Here is a 20,767-nt window from a genome sequence, read left to right as displayed (position 1 = left end):
CCTGTGAGTGTGACCGATGCCACAAAGATGTCCCTGCAGCCTTTGTCCGAGGAGAACGTCAGTGCAGAAGAGTCTTAAAGGAGGCTTCTTTTGGTGCCGTGATGCCCTGCAACAAAGAAGGCACATTGTGCACCAAAGAAGGTGGTTTTGGGGCCAGCCCCAGTTGCACAGACAGCAAGTTCAGGGCTGACTTCATCAGGAGAAGTTCTAACCTAAAGTCCCTTTCTTTTTCAGTTCTGGGATGAAAGCCCCTTTAAATCTGGCACTTATCTGTTTGGAGCTCTTCATCCAGAGTTGGGGGTGTAGATGTCCCCTGGGCATAGGCTTTTGACAAGAAGCACGTGGCTAGAGGACTTGGGACCAAGGCATGGGCGGGATTACTCCAACTACTTAACGATAACACTAATTAAACACAAACAACAGAACTCTATGTACAACTATTTACACTACAAAGCTAAGGGAAATGCTTGCCAGAGACAAGAGAGTTGAAAGCTCCCATGACGTCACTGGCAGTAAGAAGGAACTGAGCTAAGAGAGGGTGGCAGTGGACTATATACGGCAACTAAACAGTGCCACTCCATGGGTCTCCACAGCTGACCAATGGGTACTGCTATGGGAAAACCCTTCCAACAACTGGACCTGTGGCATGCACACACCTGCTTGGGAATGGTCATGAGCAATCACTCCAAAAAGAACCATTTGTTTCAGAAAGACCGAGTGGGGCCCAGAAAAAGGAACTACCTAGTCACCTGGATGGAGGGCCAAGTCTAGAGGAGGAGACTGCAGTTCACAAAGAAAGAAGGGGCTGGAAGTGAGAAAGGATGATAAATAGGGAAACTGCCAGAGGAAGGGATGGAACTAAGGCACTACCTCCCTCCAGAGCCCAGTCAGGGGGAGCCACAGTGAACCTTCTACCTGCACTGAGCTAAAGGCCCAAGCAGCCTCCCACCCAGTGCCCGAGTCCACCACCTAGGGCAGGTGGAGGGACCCAGGTTCCCCATAGCTGCCCAAGAAGAGTGACAGTTCAAAACTGTAGCCCCACCATGATAAAAGCTGAGCAGTCAGCTGTGTGGAGCCATGGAGACCCTCTACCTTCCCTGGGCATGGGGCCTGGGTAACTCCCAGCCCCTGTTCCCAGCTCTGCAAACTCCCTGCTCAGAGCAGTGGAGGATCTAAGTGCAAGTCCTGACAGCAGCTCATCTCCTCTTACCATAAGAGACTTGCATGGATAAAAAATTTGTATCTCAATCCGTGCTATCCGCAAAAAAAGTCTGTAGATACAAAAAAATGATACCAGTGGATTTGCAGAACTCTACAATGCTCACAATCTTTGCTGCGTGTATGAACCCAAAATCTGACAACATATCCCTAAGTAATATGTTTGAGACTGCAGAGAACTTCTTAGACAGAACTAATCTCTTGCTTCCCAATACTGTGCTTGAACAAGAAAAGCAAACTCTCTCTCCAAGTACAGCAAAAGAAAGGATGAATAATTTAAATTTCAAAATCTTTTTGGTGTACTTGTGATTAATTTGCTCTCCTTTTGGACAAGAGGTTGAATATAGACTAATTTGAAAATGTGTACTATGAGCAAAAAAAAACCCCCACCGCTCAGGTCTACACTAGGGAGTTATTTCAAAATAACTCCACTTAGGTCGAATTTGTAAGCAGAGTGTCCACGCTTTCCCATGCCCGTTATTTTGAAGTAACGGATTGTTTATTTCAAAATCTGTACTCCTGCTTTCCTCAAGAAATAATGCTAATTTCAAAATAGTTATTTTGAAACAGAATTAGTGTGGACTCTCCTGTGCTGTAATCTCGAAATAATTGGCCTCCGAAGGCCACTTGCAGCTGCAGCTCTCACTGCTCTGGCCAAAACCTGGATTCTCCACTGCTCCTCTCCTCCCACAAAGCTTAAAAGTCCTGGCAGCAGGAGAAGAGCTTCTTGCACATGGCCAGCTTTGGAGGCCCCGTGCGAGACAACAGCCAGCAAGGTAGCCATAAGTGATCCCAATGCTCCAGCAGATCTTCCACAACCGCCAGCACTCTTCTGCTCCCTCAGCTGCCACTGGCTAGGAATGCAAAACAGCTCTAGCCTGGCCTGGTGCAGAGATCCTGGATCTTATCAAGGTCTGGAAGGGGAACCAACCGCCAAGATCTCCTTACCAGAATGAGAAAAGCAGAGTTCTATGACTGGATCGCTACCAGCCTGACCGAAAAAAGCCCCACACAGACACTGGACCAGTGCCAAATGAAAATCAAAGAGCTCCAGCAGGCCTATCAAGAGTCCAGGGAGAAGAACGGACACTCCAAGGAGGCACCACACAGCTGCTGCTGCTATGACATTTGGGTGCCATTCCGGGAAGGGGGCCAGTCACCTCCCCTGTTGTCATCGTCGAGTCTGGTGAGGGCATTCCTGGCATCAGCCTCCAGAAGGATGTAGTGGTGGATGACACCCGCATAGAAGAGGTGGCCGTGGCCAGTCAGGCAATCATGCCTGCCTGCTAGCCAGGACCAGCTCCTCACGCTGGAGCCACTCCCCCACCCCCAGGATGTCTCCCAGGCTTCAGATGAACCCAGGGAAGCCACTTCAGGTGAGTTCTATCACGTTCCTTACATACACATGGGAGTAGGTGATGGGCTACATCCTCTTCTCTCTGCCTACTCCAACTGGGGGACACAACTGCATGTGCACATGGATGCACATAGAGCGCCACTAGGCTGAAGCACTCAGCCCCATGATGCTCTCACACAGGAACCCCTCAGACCTTCCCGCAAGGTTCCTGGAGACCTGTGCCTTATTCTGGCCTCTGCAATGGGACACCTTTCCACACCAAGCCACCACTAAGGAGTCTGGGGTCATGGAACCACACACATCAGTGCTGCATACGGCACAGTGTTACGCCTGCATTCAGGCAGCATTCGCCCCCGTCAAGTGTGGCAATGCAGAGCGCCTAAAGTAACGCTCTCTTAGGCAAGCAGCCTTTGCGGTTCACACACGCATCTTCCCCAACACACACACAGACCTCCCCCAACACACACACCCTTCCAGTGGGCAGGGATAGAAATTCTCTCTTTGAGGGACGCTGCCAGTTCCGGACCAACGTGTACAGGACACAATAGGAAGCTGAGATGCCTTGTCCTCCCCTCCCACTCGCAGGCTCCTGGCCTGCCCAGCACCTTCCCATGTCTGCTTGTCCCCATGTTATGGGTGCAACAACGCTCTCCTGGGACATCAGTGCTCCTGCAGGACAGTACCTGCTGTCAACATATGGCCTTGCTCAAAGCACATCTCTATTGTCTGAACTGAGACCTTTGGTGTTGGCTCAGAGATTAGGGCTAGGCTTCGTACTCAGTGTCTCCTGGGATGATTGCCCTTGTAACTTTTCTTCACAGCTGGATTAGCTGCGAGTGTGGCGCATCCTCCACCTCCCACTCCATCTACCCTGCTCTGTGGGATCCATAAGAGGAAATGTACCCTCTCCTGAGGGAACAGATGGCCTGCCTGCAGTCCCTTAACTGGGGGCTCGAGGAAGAGCACCAGGAGTGGGCCACCTACCTGGAGGAGCGCTGGGCAAACTGGGACTGGAGGAAGGCCGCCTGGGATGAGCTGGCGAGGAACACAATAACACGTACTCCTCTCTCACCTGGATGAAGGAGCGCATGTTGTTGTGCATTGAGTTGGCCTTCAGCCACCTCCCCATGACTTCCCCTTCTAGCCCCCGCAGGGGCTGCAGAACACAGGGAAGTAGGAGTTCTCAGGCAGCTGAAACCTCCTGACCAACCAGAGGCAGGCGTCAGTCCTAGCCCCATCCCTGAGCCCCCTTTCTGGTTCTTCAGCTTATCAGACAGGCAACTAGTCGCTTCCCTTCCGTTTGCTGCCTCTATCAGAGAGAGGAAGCTAGGAGGCGGAGCAAGAACCAGTGCTTGGGTGAGACGGCTTAAAAGCCAGTTCCCACCAGCACTGTGTCTGTGGGGGGCAGAGGAGATAGAGGTACATCAGGAAACCGCGCAAGGGGGGATGGAAGTATTCTCCACTCGTGCTGGTTCTGCTGCAATTCTGCTTTTGAAATGTGTAAGTGTCCCATTGGGGCTCTTGTACATTTCAAAGGCTCAGGCGCCACATGGAACACGGGGCTAGTTCACCACTGGCCCCATGCTCCCTACGGGGATTCCACTTTTGAACTGTAGCAAGAGCCCCGCAAGAGGCAGAGACACACTTATCAACTAACCAAATAGTTAATAGAAATTCCATCAACTATTCGATTAGTTAATGAATCTAAATTTAACATCCCTACCCTGTTCTATGGCCCCCCCCCCCCCAATAAACAGTCCTGTTTTTTGTTTTTTTCAAAAAATATGTCTTTATTATTTCCTCTGCAGGGGAAGGGGGAAGATGGGAAGGAAGGATAGGGGAAGGGAAGGGCAAGGGAGGAAAGGTACACAGAGGGAATGCAGGGGCCCCTTGTGGAGAGGCATGGGGGGAGTCTCACAATTGCCTTGCACAAAACTCCCTCAAGGCCTCCCTGATAAGCACAGTGCTTTGATGTGCTCTCCTGATGACACTAGTGCCAGCTGCTCAAATTCCCTGGCCAGTCATTCAGCCTCAGCCCCCCACCCCGACAGAAAAATCTTCCCCTTGCTCTCAGATAGGTTGTGGAGCACACAGCAGTCTGCCACCATGAAAGGGATATTGCGCTCACTGAGATCCAAACAGGTGAGGAGACTCCTGAACCTCCCCTTTAAACAGCCGAATGCACATTCAACAATCATGTGGCACTTGCTAAGTCTGGTGTTGAAGTTCTCCTTGGAAGGGTCCAGGCTGCTCACATAGGGCTTCATGAGCCAGGGGAGCAAGGGGTAGGCTGAATCACCCACAATCATGATGGGCATGTCCACCTCACCAACTCTGATAGTGCGGTCAGTGGAAAAAGTGCCAGCATGCATCTTTCAGAACAGACAGGCATTCCGGAAGATGTGGGAGTGATGCACCTTTCCTGACCATCTAATGTTGATATCGGTGAAGCATTCCATGGAATCCACAAGGGCCTGCAGCAACATGGAGAAGTACACCTTCCTGTTGATGTAGGCCAAGGCACAGTGGCCAGAATAGGGATGTGCGTGCTTTCTACAAACCCACCACGGTTGGGGAAGGCCCATGGCAGCAAAGCCATCAACAATGCTGTCCACATTCCCCAGAGTTGTGACCCCTCCATAGCAGCACCTGGTTGATGGCCTTGGCTACCTGCAGGAGCATGGCCACAACTGTGTATTTCCCCCCACCAAACTAGTTCCTGAAAGAGCAGTAACTGTCCAGTGTCACAAGCTTCCAGAGGGTGATGGCCATGCACTTCTGCATGGGGATGGCAGGTCGCATGCGGGTATCCTGTCACCTGAGGGTGGGGCAAGTCACAGAGCTCCAGGAAGGTTGCCTTTCGCATGTGGAAATTCTGCAGCCACTGCTGGTCATCCCATCCCTGCATGATGATGTGGTCCCACCAGTCCAAGCTTATCTCCTGCTACCAGAAGCAGTGTTCTGTGATGTCCAGGGGATTGAGGGGCATGCACAGCAGTAGGAGCACCTGGACCTGGGGGAGCAGGGCCTGCAGGCCATGCTGGGGTTTGTTCTGCAGGTTCTGGTCCTCTTCTTGCTGGAGTAATACGTGGGCAGTCTGGAAGTACTGCACCATGAGGCACAGCACGAGGCCTGTGAGCCTGGCATTGCTTTGCAGCAGCTCTGGCTCCATAATGTCACTGCTATGGCATCTGCAAGGGCAACCAGAGCACACTACATCCCTATTGTGTCTCGCAAGGGGGGAGGCAGTAGAGGAGTGGCTTGTGAGACATGGCCATAGAGAGGAGCTCCTGAAAGCATACATCTCAGCCTGCCAGACCAAGCAGCCGCATGAAGCATCTGCACTTCTGGTGCCCTCCCCGGAGTACTTCCAGGGGTTTTAAGTCTGAGGCATGCTCCAATCAGTGGACACGCTATTTTGGAATAATTCTTACTAATTTTGATGCTTCCCCGTAGTGGGGACATGCTATTTCGATTTTATTATATCAGGAGTTATGATGTCAATTTTACTTATTTCAAAATAATTACCTCATGCCATCATTTTCAAAATTATAAAAACTTTGAAAGGTTACACTTTTTGCAGGAAATAACTGGTGTAGTTAGATATTCTTTTACATGTTATCAGGAGAGAAAATGATATAACTAGGAAAATAACTTTGGTTCTTTGACTTACCTCTTTCCTTTTTTGAAGCAGGAGCTCCAATCTTTCATTAGCTCTTTTACCAATCATTTTGTTTCTCTCAGCTTCATACTGCCTCTGTGTATTATCCTGGTGAATACTCAGGTTTAAGGCAACATTCACAAGAGCAGTCATAAGCTTCATAGCTGTAAAAAGTGGAAGATAAAGGAAGGTTACTCACCTGTAACTGAAGATCAAACATATTGCTTCTGCAGATCCACACTCATTGGATGTGAGCAACCCTTGACACATGGATACAGAACCATCTGGAAAACAGTTCCCATCAAGGTCACACCCAACCCCCTCACTGATCCAAACATTAGAACTGAGAGTATAAAAGAAACTGGCCCCAACCACCCTCACAGTCCTTCCAAAGTTCTTAGAATCACATTAAAATTCCTGTTTGGGGAAGGTCAGCAAGTGAGTGTGGATCTCCAGAGTCAATATACTCTAAGAAGTCCAGTTACCGGAAATAACTTTCCTTTCTCCATTGAAAATTGTCTCTGTAGATCCTGACACACTACAGAGAATGAACATGAGTAACAACTCTGTTCAACCAAGCTGAAGTAGAGCCCTGCATGTGACTATTTTTTAATCCTGCTCTCATCCCACCCCACAATATCCGTTCCCACCCACGCCTGCATTGTTCCTTGTATTTTTATCTTCCTCCTACCCACAAAAACTTTAGCTCTTGCAAATCCCGGAAGAGAGATTCCCCCATGCTACTAAATAAAAACCAATACAAGTATTTATAAATGAAATTCAACTAGTATTTAAACCATTAAAAGAATAAAACAAATCTTCCTTAAACCATGTCAAAAATACCTTAGCTCCTGTTAGACATCCAATCTCTCTCTACTCCGCACTTAAATTTAAGTATTAAAACCTTTATTTGAAAAAAGAAATTAACTTCACTTTGCTGAAATTCTATTTCTGACAAACGGACAAAAGATTTAATGTTTTCCCACAAATGATCAGAGTTTGGGTTTTTGCCCACCCAATCCCACATGCATCAAAGTACTGCTGCCTGGAGATCCACCTCTGCTAACATCTATCAGTGTTTGGAATTGCTACTGGTGCTCTGGAGGGAACTTGTCCTTGAACTCTGCTAACCTACTGTAGTTCTTAAAGTCACACTGCCCTCACCAGTTCCAAGATGCCGCCACTGGTGACCCTTGGGTTGGAGGATGTGCAGCAGTTAATATTGTGAGTCCTGAACATCCTTCACTGGATTCCCAGGTCTGCTGCAACCCTCTGAGGGTATGTCTACACTAGCCCCCTAGTTCGAACTAGGGAGGCTAATGTAGGCATTCGAATTTGCAAATGAAGCCCGGGATTTAAATATCTCGGGCTTCATTTGCATCTTCCTGGGCGCCGCCATTTTTAAAAGTCCCTTAGTCCAAACTCCGTGCCTGCGGCTACATGCGGCACGGAGTAGGTAGTTCGAATTAGGATCTCTAATTCGAACTACCGGTACACCCCATTCCGTTGCAACTTCGAATGCCTACATTAGCCTCCCTAGTTCGAACTAGGGGGCTAGTGTAGACATACCCTGAAACAAGTGCTGGTATTGTCAGCAAACATGCAGCAGAGTAGGAAGAGGAATGTTTGCTTCACCTGGTGACAAGGTTACAGCAATCAGAACCATACACCAATAGAGCTATTGAGTAGCATCAGTGGTAGGGATCCTAAGATCCCCAGTACAGCTGAAAAGAGGGGTCCACAAGAAAAACTACTAGGCACCTTTTGTAGAGTTATATGCCAGAGAGGAAGGCAGTCTGGGTCATATATCCAGACTCTACAACAACCTCAGGGGAAAAAAATGTTCTGGGTCCAATAACAACTCCTCAGATTAAGAAGACTGTTTTGGCAAAGGAGGCCTGTTGGTACCAGGGTGCTGCGGAGAGTCAGAGAGATGGGCTTCTCCATGAGCATCAGAAGGGGAACATCCCTAGGAGTAGGGATGCTGTAGATGAGCAAAGGGCTGCAAAGGAGGAGAGACTGCAGGGGTGGGAGGAGAAGCCAGAGGTGCACCAATGGAGATGTGGGAGAGGCCTGGCAGTGTCTTTGGGGCCAACCTGTCTGGCAGGCACGTGGGAATGAGCAGAGCAGGAAATTCATGTACCAGTGAGCGCTCTGGTTGTTTGGGTGGTGAGATCACCACCAGGTCCCATTCGTGCCTAATGTTACCTTACATCTGGGGAATCCAGTCCAGCAAATTCTGTGAGCAACATCTCACCCAATCTGGATCAGCTTGGGGAGGAAACTGTGCGTGGGAACAGTCCACTGTGGGGACCTGGTCTTACTCCCATGTGAGTATCTTCTATGCTCATATTGGGACTTCTCCTTAACCTTCAGTACTGCTGGTTCCAAGGCATGCATGGCATTACAAAGGTGTTCATACCAGTGGTGACTGCTGTACAGGAGGTCTCCTGGGCCTGGATCCTAGGATACCCAGGGCCTCCAGGCTCTCTCATAGGCTTCCCTGATCCTGGGCAGGAAGGACTTACAGATGGACTTATAGATGGCATGCTGCTCTGTGTGACTTGTCCAGGCAGTAGACTGCTGGCACTCAATTCAAAAAGAGAAGCAGTGTGGGCAAGCAATACAGTTTTTGAAGCTGGAATCCAGGCCATAGTAGTGGAAGAAAAGGGGTGGGAGTGCAGAGAAGGTACTGAAGGCATGGCCAGTCCACCATCAGATGAAACCATGAGGCAGAGCAAAAGCACCTGTTAAGATCAACAACTTTGAAAATCTTTGGCTCTGGATGCATGGCGCATGCATATAACCCTCAGTGGACTCAACAATAGGAAAACAAATTGATTACATCAAAAGCAGAAAGTCACAGGAAAAAACAGCCAGTGGGGCCTCTTGACAATTGAGATTCTAAATGAGCACTCAAGGACAACAAACTCATTGGAGAGAAGCTAAATAAATTCTTTGCATCAGTCTTCCCTACAGAGGATGCAAGGGAGATTCCCAACCCTGAGCCATTCTTAGTAGGTCACAAATCTGAGCAACTTTCCCAGACTGAGGTGGTTTTGAACAAATTGATAAACTAAACAGCAATCAATCACCAGAACCAGATGGCATTTATCCAAGGATTCTGAAACTCAAATGTGAAATTGCAGAACTAGTAACCGTAGTATATAACCTATCATTTAAATCACCTTTTGTACCAAATGACTGGAAGATTGCTCATGTAACACTAATTTTTAAAAAGAACTCTACAGGTGATCCTGCCAGTTCCAGGCTGGTAAAGTCTAACTTAATTACCAGGAAAACTGGTTAAAACTATAGTAAAGAACAGAGCTGTCAAACACACAGATTAACATAATTTGTTGGGGGAAAGTCAACATGGTTTCTATAAAGGGAAATCATGCCTCATCAATCTACTACAATTCTTTTAAGGGGGTCAAAAATTGTGGACAAAGGGGATCCAGTGGAAATAGTATATCTAGATTATCAAAAAGTCCCAGGTCCTTGACCAAAAGCTCAAATAAAACAAGCAATCCTGGGATGACAGTAGGTATTCTCATGGATCAGTAATTGGTGAAAAAGGCTAGGAATAATTATCAGTTTTCACAGTGCAGAGAGCTAAACAGCGGCTTGCACTAAGACCAGTACAGTTCAATTTATTCCTAAATGATCTGGAAAAAAGGGTTAAAAAATTAGGTAGAAAAATCTGCAGATAATATAAAACTCTTCAAGGTAATTAAATCTAAAGCAGACTGCAAAGAGGAGTTCAAAAGTTTTCACAAAACTGGGAGACTGAGCAACAAAATGAAAGAAGAAATTCAATGTTTATAAATGCAAACTGATGCACATTGGAAATCACGATCAAAACTTATAAAATGATAGGGTCTAACTTAGCTTTTACCACTCAAGAAAGAGATCATAGAGTCATTGGGGATAGTTCTCTGAAAACATCCACTCAATGTACACTGACAGGCAAAAAAGCTAACAGAATGTTGGAAAAGGGCAGATGAGATAGAAAATATGCCGCTTCTATATAAATTCATGGTATGCTCACATCTTGTATACTACATGCAGATGTTGTCGCCCCAACTCAAAAAAAGATACTAGAATTAGAAAAGTTACAGTAAAGCGAAACAAAAATTATTAGCTTTCATTTGAGGAAACATTAATAAAAACCGGGACTTTTCAGCTTGCAAAAGAAACAGCTAAGGAGAGAATATACCAGATCTATAAAATCATGAATGGTATAGAGAAAGTAGATATGCAAGTGTTATGTACTCCTTTTCATAATAGAAGAACTATGGGTCACAAAATTAAATTAGTACATTTACTTAGGAAAACTGAACTTTAGTACAATTTAAATGTGTTTGATATTTGGCATTTGAGTGTAATTTTCAAAAGCACTCAGTATATGTCTTATTCTACTCCCAAGGAAGTCAATGGTAAACTTGCTTTTAATTCAATGAGGAAAGTCTTAAACGAACAAGTATATTGAAAATTCCACCTTTTGTGCTTACTTACCAGCAAGTGTACTGGTATGCCTGAAAGCTCGGACCTGGGAATCCGACAAACCAGTCAGAAGAGAGATCACTGTATCCATCATATATTCGTCATAAATGATGCTATACTGACATTGTCGAATCAGTACACCAATGAACTCACAAAAATTTGATCGAAATTTTTTCCATTGTGGCCCAGGCATGGTAAGCGGGTAATCTCCACTGTCCTGAAAAGAGAGAAAACATTCATCTACTATATACTTTGAAGAGTTTATTTGTTTGTGGATTTGTTTGTGAAAAATAAAGTCATACTTCGTGATTGCCCACAGATACCAAATCTTGCATAAATAATCCTACCACTTAAATTAGCAAGAAAGCACTACTTTTTACACTGGAATATGCTAGGTGAAAGGTTTAAATAATTATTTTTGTTCTTCATTGGAAAAAAGTCATGACTATTATGATCAGAGTTCATAAAAATATTTGCTAACAAAATTAAAATTGAGTCACCTATTCTACCATCATTTTAGTGCAAAGAAAATGTTTACTGTTACAAATCACAAAATAATGCAAACCATTTGTTGTTTAAGTTTATCCTGTACAGCCTAACTCGGCTACCCCCTGAAGTTTCCTATAAGTGTAATCTATGCAAAATGACTTTCCCTGGTCAACGACAGGCCTCACCTGCTAGTATTCTAGACTACAAATGTTTCTCGTTTAATCCTACGTAATACACCGAATCAGTATTCTACAAAAATATATAACTTTCTATTATATGCAACGCATTTTGTTCCTCAGAACTGAGTTGTAAATCAAAATGTTGTAAGTTCAAACTTTTTTCCCCCCCACAGGAATCAATGGTATAAAGCGAGGGACTGGTTCCTGAATCAAGGCTTGATATGTTTTCACTAGAATAACTCAGCTTTTTGTACTAAATGAATTACTGATAACTAATATAGCAGCATCAATGTATTTATTTGATAAACAGCACTCGAACAAACATATAAAATCATATATGCATTGACTTTTCAGAATGGAGTTGGAAAGGAGTCCCTTGTAGTTGCTTTTCTGATTGGCTTCCACGGCCAGGGTAGCTTGTAACCAGATAGCCTTGTTGCTTGTTTTTGATGGGCTCCAGGCCCCAGGATCAGCCAATCAGTAAGCTTGAACAGTAAAATAAGTGATTGGCTGTGATGGCATGTGATCCGTGCTATTCTCCCTGCTGGCTTTCATTGTAAGGGCAAAGCAAGCATCGTAGGAGCAAGTAGGTAGTCAACTGAAAAGTGTCGTAAGTGGGGTCCAATGTAAGTGAGCCTTGAAAGTCTGAGGCTACCTCTCTGATACTTGAAAGTCTGAGGACTCCTTGTATATGTATTTGCCTTTCTCTTACAGCTGGATTCTATATCATTGAAGTATGGGACTGCATAAGACACACAACCAGGTTCCTAGTCCCACTTTTCAGCCACCATTCCATTGTGGGAGCGACAGCGTGAAATCTTTAGGTCAGTGCAGCCAGTCACCTCTCCCTTACTATCCTCCCAACCTGATCATCTCAGATATAGCTGCATTTCAACAGCAATGCACATACAAAGTTTGTAAGTGCTTTCTTATCCTCCAGAGTGAAAGGACTACATGTAAAATATAAACTCAGTAACAGCTTTAACTACAGAGCGACTGCTCTCTCTCCATAACATCATAGTGATTATGTAGTCCATCAAAACAACACTATGAAACTTGAAGTTTTCAGAGTTAAATGCCCACAAGTCAGGCAATATCGAAGTTAAAATTTTTCAGTGGAGTTTTATTTCTCCTTCCTTGAATGTATGAATTTTTATACAGCTTTTAATTGAGTGATCAAATGTTAGTATTTCCTTAGGATCAATATTCCCTGTAAGCTGTGCACTTATGTGGTCGCCCAGGAGATTAGCAAAGTGCCCGCAGCTAGGTTTTGTTTCCAGTAGTGGTGCATATTCACACATGCTTCAGTGTACATAATCTTTTCATCTGTGTGCAGAATAAATTTTTTAAGGAGAATACTGCTTAGGACTCTTCTCTCATACCAGACTGAAACAAGCAAAGTAAACAAGCAGATGTAAAACTCTTATTTTTATGCAAGTTGTTAGTATTGAGAAGAAAGCTGCACACTACAATTATTACCTGGCTGCCAAAACAAAAATGTATTTTTTCCTATACAAATGAAACCTGCACATAAAAACCTATAAGAACATTATTACGGTTGCAAAATCAAGGAGACAAAAACTGTAAAATGCCAGAATTCTGGCTGCGTGTGCAACCTTACCTCACGCTGTGAATATGCATTCAGATATAGTCTTTGATTACATGAACACGTGATTTTTTTTTTCCCCCATAAGAAAAATCCTATTCAGAGCACAAGATGGATGTTGACCATTTAAATGAGCAACTATTCAATATTTTGTTTTCTCGTTAAGGCTCCTTGATGTTGTTTCATACATACTGTTCAAACCCTGCTCTAAAGACAGAATTACTAATTTCCTCATGGGCTTTTCTATGCTGATCATCACTGGAATATCTGAATGCTTCACAAACACAAATTTAGTATCACACCACCCTTATGAAGTGAAAAAATGGTAACACTACCTCTCATTGTTCTTTGAGATGTGTTCTTTCACACCTATGCCAATTAGGTGTGTACATGCCTTATGCATGGACATCAGAAACTTTCCCCCCAACAGCCCTCATTGGGTCATTGGTGTAGTCCCATATAGTGGTGCCTTCATGGTGCTCAATATATGATCCTGCCCACCCAACTCCCCGCCCTCCCACCTTTCGTTCCTTCTTCCCATCTACACTAACAGAAGGGAAGGAGGGTGGGTATTGAAACAGATGTAAACACCACATCTTGAAGAACAACTGCTGCAAAAAAGTGATTAACCATTTTTTCTTCTTCAAATGCTTGTTTCTGTCAATTTCAATCAGGTAACTTCCAAGATCTTCCCCAAGACGACAAGGTTGGAGTTAAGGAATCAGTGATTGGAGAATGACTCTGCCAACAGCTGTGTCACTTCCAGACTGAAGATCAATGGCATAATAGATGATAGTTGCGTGCACCAACGTCCACATTGCTGTTCTTCAGATCTCATGGACTGGTACTCAGGCAAGGAAAGTAACCGAAGAGGCTTGCCCTCTTGTTAACTATGACTGCCGAGAGGGGAAATTTGGCTAGCTTATAACAAGTATAGATACAGTCTGTGGTATAAGACGAGATACACCGAGATGAGACTGGGAGACCTTTCAGTGAGAGCAACAAAAAAAGTTAGGTCAATTTTCTGAAAGATCCTGTGCGGTCAACATAGAATGCCACCATCCTGAAGATGTCCAGGGAGTATACTTGATGTGCACTGTTGTACAGTTTCAGGAAGATGATCATGAGAAACATGCCCTGGTCCATGTGGAACTGGGACACTACTTTTGGGCAGGAAGGCTAGGTGCAGCCTGAGCTGTACCTTATATTTGCGGAAGACAGTGTAAGGGGGTTCAGACATTAGGGCTTTCAACTCTGTCACCCTCCTAGATGATGTAATGGCCACTAGACATGCCACCTTCCATGAGAGATAGAGGAGGGAGTCATGGGTTTGAAGTCTTGAGGAAAAAAAAGCTAAAATTCCATGTTGGTAGGGGTGGTCATGAGTGGGGGCAGAGCCTTTTTAAGTCCTTGAGAGAAAGTGTGCTACCATGAGGCCAGTGAATATTTGTCAACTGAAATAACCCAGGTGAACCCTAATGGATGACATTGTTAGTCACTGCTCCTTCAGATGGAACAAGTAGTCTGGGACAGCCTCAATAGGTGCCTGGAATGGCTCTAATCGATGCTGGGTGCACCAGGACAATAACTTCTTTCACTGAGCAAGGTAAGTGGCACTGTTGGATGGTTTTCTCATGTCTAGAAGCACCTGATTCACCAGCTGTGAGGCACTGGAGCACCAAGGGATTTAGCCATGAAGTTTGGAAGCCATGAAATGGAGGGCCAGATCAAAGAGACAACCATGAACCTAAGTGATTTTTTCTTGGTAGAGAGGGAGTTCTATTGAGGTGTCCACTGGCAACTCCAGGAGTGAGGTGTACCAATGCTGATGAAGCCATGCCAGAGCTTGTAAGATCACCCATGCCCTATCCCCGTGGATTTTGAGAATGGCCCTAGATGATTTGGATCAGGGTAAACACATACATTAGACAATCCACACAGAAGTATGAACGTGTCCCACATGAAGCCTGGGCTGTGGTTCTCAAATGAGCAGAACATAGGGCACTTCCTGTTGTCTTTGGTGGCAAACAGGTTGAGCTGGGGAAACCTCCATCTGTGGAAGATGGAATGCAGGACATCCTGGTTTACGAACCATCTGTGATTGCAAAATGACCTGCTGGAATGATCTGCTATCATGTTCCACACTCCCAGGAAACAGGACACTTCCAGCTGGATGGAGCTACACGGAAATCTCATAGTAGGAGAGCCTGTCGGCAGAGGGGCAATGAATGAGCTCCACCTTGCTTGTTGACACAGAACATTGTGGTGGTACAGTCTTTCAGAACTGTGACATTACATAATCGTATGAAAGGTCTGGAAGACCAAATGAACTGCCTTGAGCAACTAGACATTGATGTAGAGAAGAATCTCATCCTGTGACCACAGACCCTATGTCTGCAGATTACCCAAGTGTGCTCCTCAGCCCAAGGCTGAAGCATATGTAGTTCTCGTAGAGGGTTTTCTACCACCCAGAAGGACCTGTATTACTTGCTCTGAGCAAGAGAGTTTCATGGGGTTTAGCCACTCAACTTGTACACTGAGGTGGAGAGACTCAAGATTGGGATGTAGGAGACCGTCCTGATCTTGTGACAGAAGGTCTGGAGTTAGGGGCAGCATAAATGAGGGCTCCACTGACATGTTTAGCAGGCTCTTGACCCATGTTTATGTGCCCAGGCCAGAGCTATGAGGATGACTTGGGCTTGGTCCTGTCTGACTTTTAGTACCCTGTGAATCAGAGGAATGGGAGGAAAACCACACAATAGCTGCTTCCCCCCAAAAATGAGAAATGCAACCCTCACAGGAGCCTGGGATGAAGCTCTGGAATGAACAGAAAAGTTCTGATTGTGCTGAGTTGCAAAAAGGTTTATGTGGGGAGAGCCCCACCTCCAAAAGATTGACTGAGCAACCAGTGGAGGGAGGGATCACTCATGAGACAAAGAAGCGGCTGAGTGTATCCTCCAAGTCGTTCTGCGTCCCTGGGAGTTACTCTACTTACATGTGTATCGACTGCTCTACAAAGAGGTTCCATAACCTAAGGGCTTCCAGGCATAGGGGAGAAGAGCATGCCACCCCGGTTTGCTTATATAATAGACTGTTGTTGTATTGTCTGTTAAAACTAGGACATAGTGGCCTCACAGGTGGAACTGTGAATGATGGTGGATATGCTCTCAAAGTGTTCTAGTGGAAGATACACTCTTTCTTGTGTGGAGTCTAGGACTGCCACCATAATCGTTATACTCTCAATTGGGGAGAGAGCAGTAGGCTAGCTTGTTGAATGTGATTAATCAGTGTCACCTGAGCCTCTATCCAGCCCCTGGAGCAGCCCTTGAGCTAATCATTCTGGTATAGAAACATCCACATGTGATGGCTGTGTAGGAAGGCTACCGCCACTGCCATGCACTTTAGCTATGTCTGTACTATGAGCTTCGCCAGAAGCAGCAATACAAATGATTAGCATTTTCTCATGCTTCATTTGCATAATCTCTTCTGGACCATTTCTGCACAAGATGTTTTTGCGCAGAAACAAGGAGTGTGGACATTTCCTTTTTATGCAAAAACCCCTTTTTGTGCAAGATCCTTATGCCTCTCCGGGTGCCAAGGAAAGGCCAAAGGGGAGAACTGTGAACTGATAATGCCGATTGCCTATCAGAAATCTTAGCTACTTCCTGTGAGGGCGATAAATTGCAATGTGGAAATACACATCCCTCTAATTGAGGGCAGTATACCAATCGTTCAGATCCACTGAGGGGATAATAGATGCCAGAGAGACCATGCAGAACTTGTGGTTCTTTACGAACTCATTGAGACTGCACAGATGCAGTATGGGCCAGAATCTGTCTTTGGCTTTCGAAATTATGAAATAGCGGGAGTAGAACCCCTCACCCCAAAATTCCAGAGGAACCTCCTCCACTGCTCCTAGATATAAGAGTATGTGCACCTCCTGAAGCAGAAGCTTCTTGTGAGAAGGGTTCCTGAAGAGGGACAGTGGGGGAGGGAAATTGAACATGATATCCCATCTGTATCATGCACTGTATCCAGCAGTCTGTGGAAATGCTGGTTTATGCATGGTAAAAATGGGATAAAGGGAAAGACACAACAAAACAGGAAGGATCCATGGTAATGACTGGTACAATGCTCTCTACTGTACCCTCAAAATAGCTATTTATGACCACAGGCAAGCTTGGATTAATCAGAACCTTGGCTCTGTTGCTGAGGCTGTCGCCCGCGGCCATTTCTATTCCTTCTCTAGAATCTATTCCATCCTGCCGATTTTGTGGCAGGCATAACCAGAACAGAAGACGGGGTGTGAAATGCCTCCTCTGAGTAGAGAGTGGTAAAAACTCTACTGCTTGCAACTTTTGGTTATCTGATAGGGCTTTTACATTCCTACCTTCTGAAATTCCACTTAATCACATGCATTTTGGATCTGTGTTATTTCATTTGTGGTGTGTATTACCTTGTGTATTTTGTGGGAGTTTGATACATGTAAATATCCTCAGAATGCTATGTTTATGAAAAAGAACTCTGTATAAATTGGTCCAGTAAAAGGTATCATCTCACTCACCTTGTCTCCTGCTTATGAGAAACCATTTTCGTATCACTTCATGTTTGAAAGACAAAGGGGAAGGAAGATGGACAAAGAAAAGACTGATTTTGACATAACTGAGTTACTGTATACTTCCTGAGGCAAAGATCAAAGCCTGCTACTATCTGGCCCATATAAACGATCACACCTATCTTAAGTGTCCTCACTATTTATAGAAAAGCACTTGAAAAGCCCTGTCATTCCTTTTCCTCCGCTCTTCAACTTCCCGTCTCCAACACTGATTCTCTTCCTTTTGAGTTTCAAGAATTCTGTCTGGATATCTCTCTGCTGTCAATAGCCATTTGATTTCCCACCCTCACACTCTGAGCATCTAAACTAATCAAGGCTGAAGGGGTTACATATAAGAACACCAAACTCCATATACAGCTCCATGATGCAAAAATAACTTCACATTTCTTGGGGCAAGATTCCTTCCTTTTGTGACCCCTTACTATAACTATCCTTGAGCCACCAGTGGCTGATCCTACCCCTATTTCAGAAGTATCATTGACTTCAGGGGATGATAGGGATGATTTTTTGAAAGTGTCCTTTTGTGTCTGATTAATGTTTCTAGAAACTACCAATTACACATTTTGATGATTTTCTTTCTATTCCTCTGCTAGTCTCTTTATATACTTTTTCTCGTGCTAATGCCAACTTTTTCTCTACTTATTTAATTTGTCATTTCATCTGTATGTCTTCTCTCAAGCAGTATAGTTTCTTGTACTTAGATACTGCTTATCCATTAAAATAAACTCCAGTGGTATCTGAAAAGCCCCAGTGCCCATTAAACAAAATTACACAGTTTTGAAGGAAAATATATTGCATTTCCAGTTTTAAAAAACTCTTCAGTGTAAATATTTATATACTATACCTCATCAAACTCCTCAGTCATTTTCCTGATGATTTCTGCATTTTGCATGTTCCTGAACATTTCAATTCTTACAGTACCTGTGATGTAATCAATGAACAAGTATAATTAGTCCACTTTATTTCTAAACAACACTCATCAATCCATTTAGAATTTTTCCATTGCTGTGCAATTTGAAATTGGTTTGAAAGCTTATTTAGCAGTAGTGTTAACAGAATATGCTTAACAAGACGTGTCAGAACCTGATGCCAACAGGGGGAGAATCCCAGGTTGTTATAGGGTTCCAAAATGCCCTCCCCTGAGCCATTCCTGGTGGTATTTTATCAAGATAGGACTGTCATTCTTTCAGTGGAAAGTTAACTAAAATTCCATAATGTGCGCACTTGTGGTTTTTTATGCAGGTTATCAATTCAAAAGTATTTTTCATGAAGAATTGCTTATCCACTATGGCTTTGTCTACACGTCAGAGTTTCTGCGCAAGAAGCTTTTTGCAGAAGACATCTTCCGCAAAAACTTCTTGCTGAAAAGCACATTGCAAAAGCGATGTACTTTTGCGCAAGAGAGCGTCCACACTGCATGGACACTCTTGAATAAGAAAGATCTAATTGCCATTCACAGAATGGCCATCAGAGCATCTGTGCTTTTTCTTATAGGCTCTTTTTGCACAAGAAACCCTTGTTGAGTGTCCACACACACCTTTTTGCTCAAGAACTCTTGCATACAAAGGAGTTATTCCTCGTGGGAAGAGGAATAACTCTACCGGCAAAAGCCCTCTGTCCTGTCAATTTACTCTTTTTTTTTTTTTTTTTTTTTTTGCAAAAATGTGCTTGAGGTGTGGACGCTCCACAGGTTTTTGTGCAAAACCAGCTGTTTTTGTGTAGTGTAGACATAGCCCAGTTATTCTGTGAAACAATACAGGACTGGTAGTTAGAATTTCCCCCATCTTTTTACTTCTACAACTAAACATAAATGAATACAGAACTCTGCATGCTTTTTTCAACTAGTTTTCAGAGTATACCACTTTGCAAAGGCAAATTAATATTATCTTGCTAATTCAGTGTCCATTATCGAATTAATCATCAAGACTACTTGTCAGAACTAAACAAAATTAGGACTAAAACCACCATGATGTAACACATATTAAACTTGTCTAAGAAAAAACCAAGGTAAGTGACTGAATTTTGCATCAATTTAGTGCAGTTGATTGAATGCCCACAACTAAAGTGGAATACAACTCTGTATTTTAACAGACTAAATGAAGAAAAATGTAAACAAACAATACAGGAATATTTATGGAGCCATATATCCTGCTCACATTCTATAAATGTTGTATCTAAATTCCAACTTAGTAAATTACATTAGGAACAGCACCCTTAAATTTTGCAAAAAGTTCCACCAGATCTACAAGGACCTCAGCTGTATATCTACAAAGACAGAAGCCAGGCTTCTGGGAAAAATGCTACTATACTCCCCCAAAAAAATCTGTTTAGAGTTCAGATAGAAAGCATGTACCAGTAATTTAAGAATATAAAGAATTATAGATATATTAAAATTATTCACGTGACAAGAATTATCAACACCAGAAATCCAAAATATGGAACCACTATTGAGTCTCCAGGACACATTTCTATATTTTCTTATGCTTAGATGTATTTTGTCTCTCTCATTATCTCTAGCTTTCCTAGATTTGTACTAACTTGATTCTGAAATAATCACAACCCTATAATATTTTATATCCTGAGATTACCGATATGTACTCTCAATCTTAATACAGTTTTTTAGTCCAGTAATTTCCTTTCTTTTAAAAAACTATTAAAACTGTCATGTATGAAGACTAAAGAATCCCAAAACAAATGCCACCTTGAGATACTCCTAGTGATTTGAAAAAATAATATAAACATTACATCATTTTTTATACTTTAATTCTTTTATTGTAACTTTCTTATGGTACACAAATAATTTCTTGTGCTTTGTTTTTATACCATTTTAACCCTCTTCAATTTTCTCCTACTGTAATTCCTGGATTCACTAGGGTTGGTTTTCCAAAGTTTGAAGAAACACTGGACTGTTGAAATAACCTCTTGAACCTTGCTACTTAGTCAGTTAATGAGGCAATTTCTTATTCCTATATAGTCTTGGCGCAACTTCACATAATGAATCAGAGATATCAGTGCTTGGAAATCTTCAAAGCACGTACATTGTCCTCTGAATTAACCTTCAGTTCTTTATGATGAAATTAGAGCAAGCAGCTAATGGCTTTCTGAGTCCAACCCGAGCCAGAGTTGCTGAAATGAA

The 20,767-nt window shown here is 43.8% G+C and overlaps 1 protein-coding gene across 2 annotated transcripts in view; it reads right to left on the bottom strand.

Moving 5' to 3' along the window:
- STAG1 (STAG1 cohesin complex component) overlaps positions 1-20,767 on the bottom strand; it is a 296,109-nt gene that overhangs the window by 128,078 nt on the left and 147,264 nt on the right. For both annotated transcript variants that reach the window (XM_089780890.1, XM_089780891.1), the window contains exons 7-9: positions 18,476-18,552; positions 10,755-10,959; positions 6,249-6,400 (exon numbers count right to left, since the gene is read on the bottom strand). In XM_089780890.1, the coding sequence (XP_089637016.1) occupies positions 6,249-6,400; positions 10,755-10,959; positions 18,476-18,552 (434 nt within the window). The remainder of the gene's footprint in view (positions 1-6,248; positions 6,401-10,754; positions 10,960-18,475; positions 18,553-20,767) is intronic.

Source organism: Pelodiscus sinensis, chromosome 10 (assembly GCF_052426305.1).
Source record: "Pelodiscus sinensis isolate ZL-2025 chromosome 10, ASM5242630v1, whole genome shotgun sequence".
Lineage (NCBI taxonomy): Eukaryota > Metazoa > Chordata > Testudines > Trionychidae > Pelodiscus > Pelodiscus sinensis.
The sequence above is the reverse complement of the archived record's forward strand: the minus strand, read 5'-3'. Positions and strand labels throughout refer to the sequence as shown.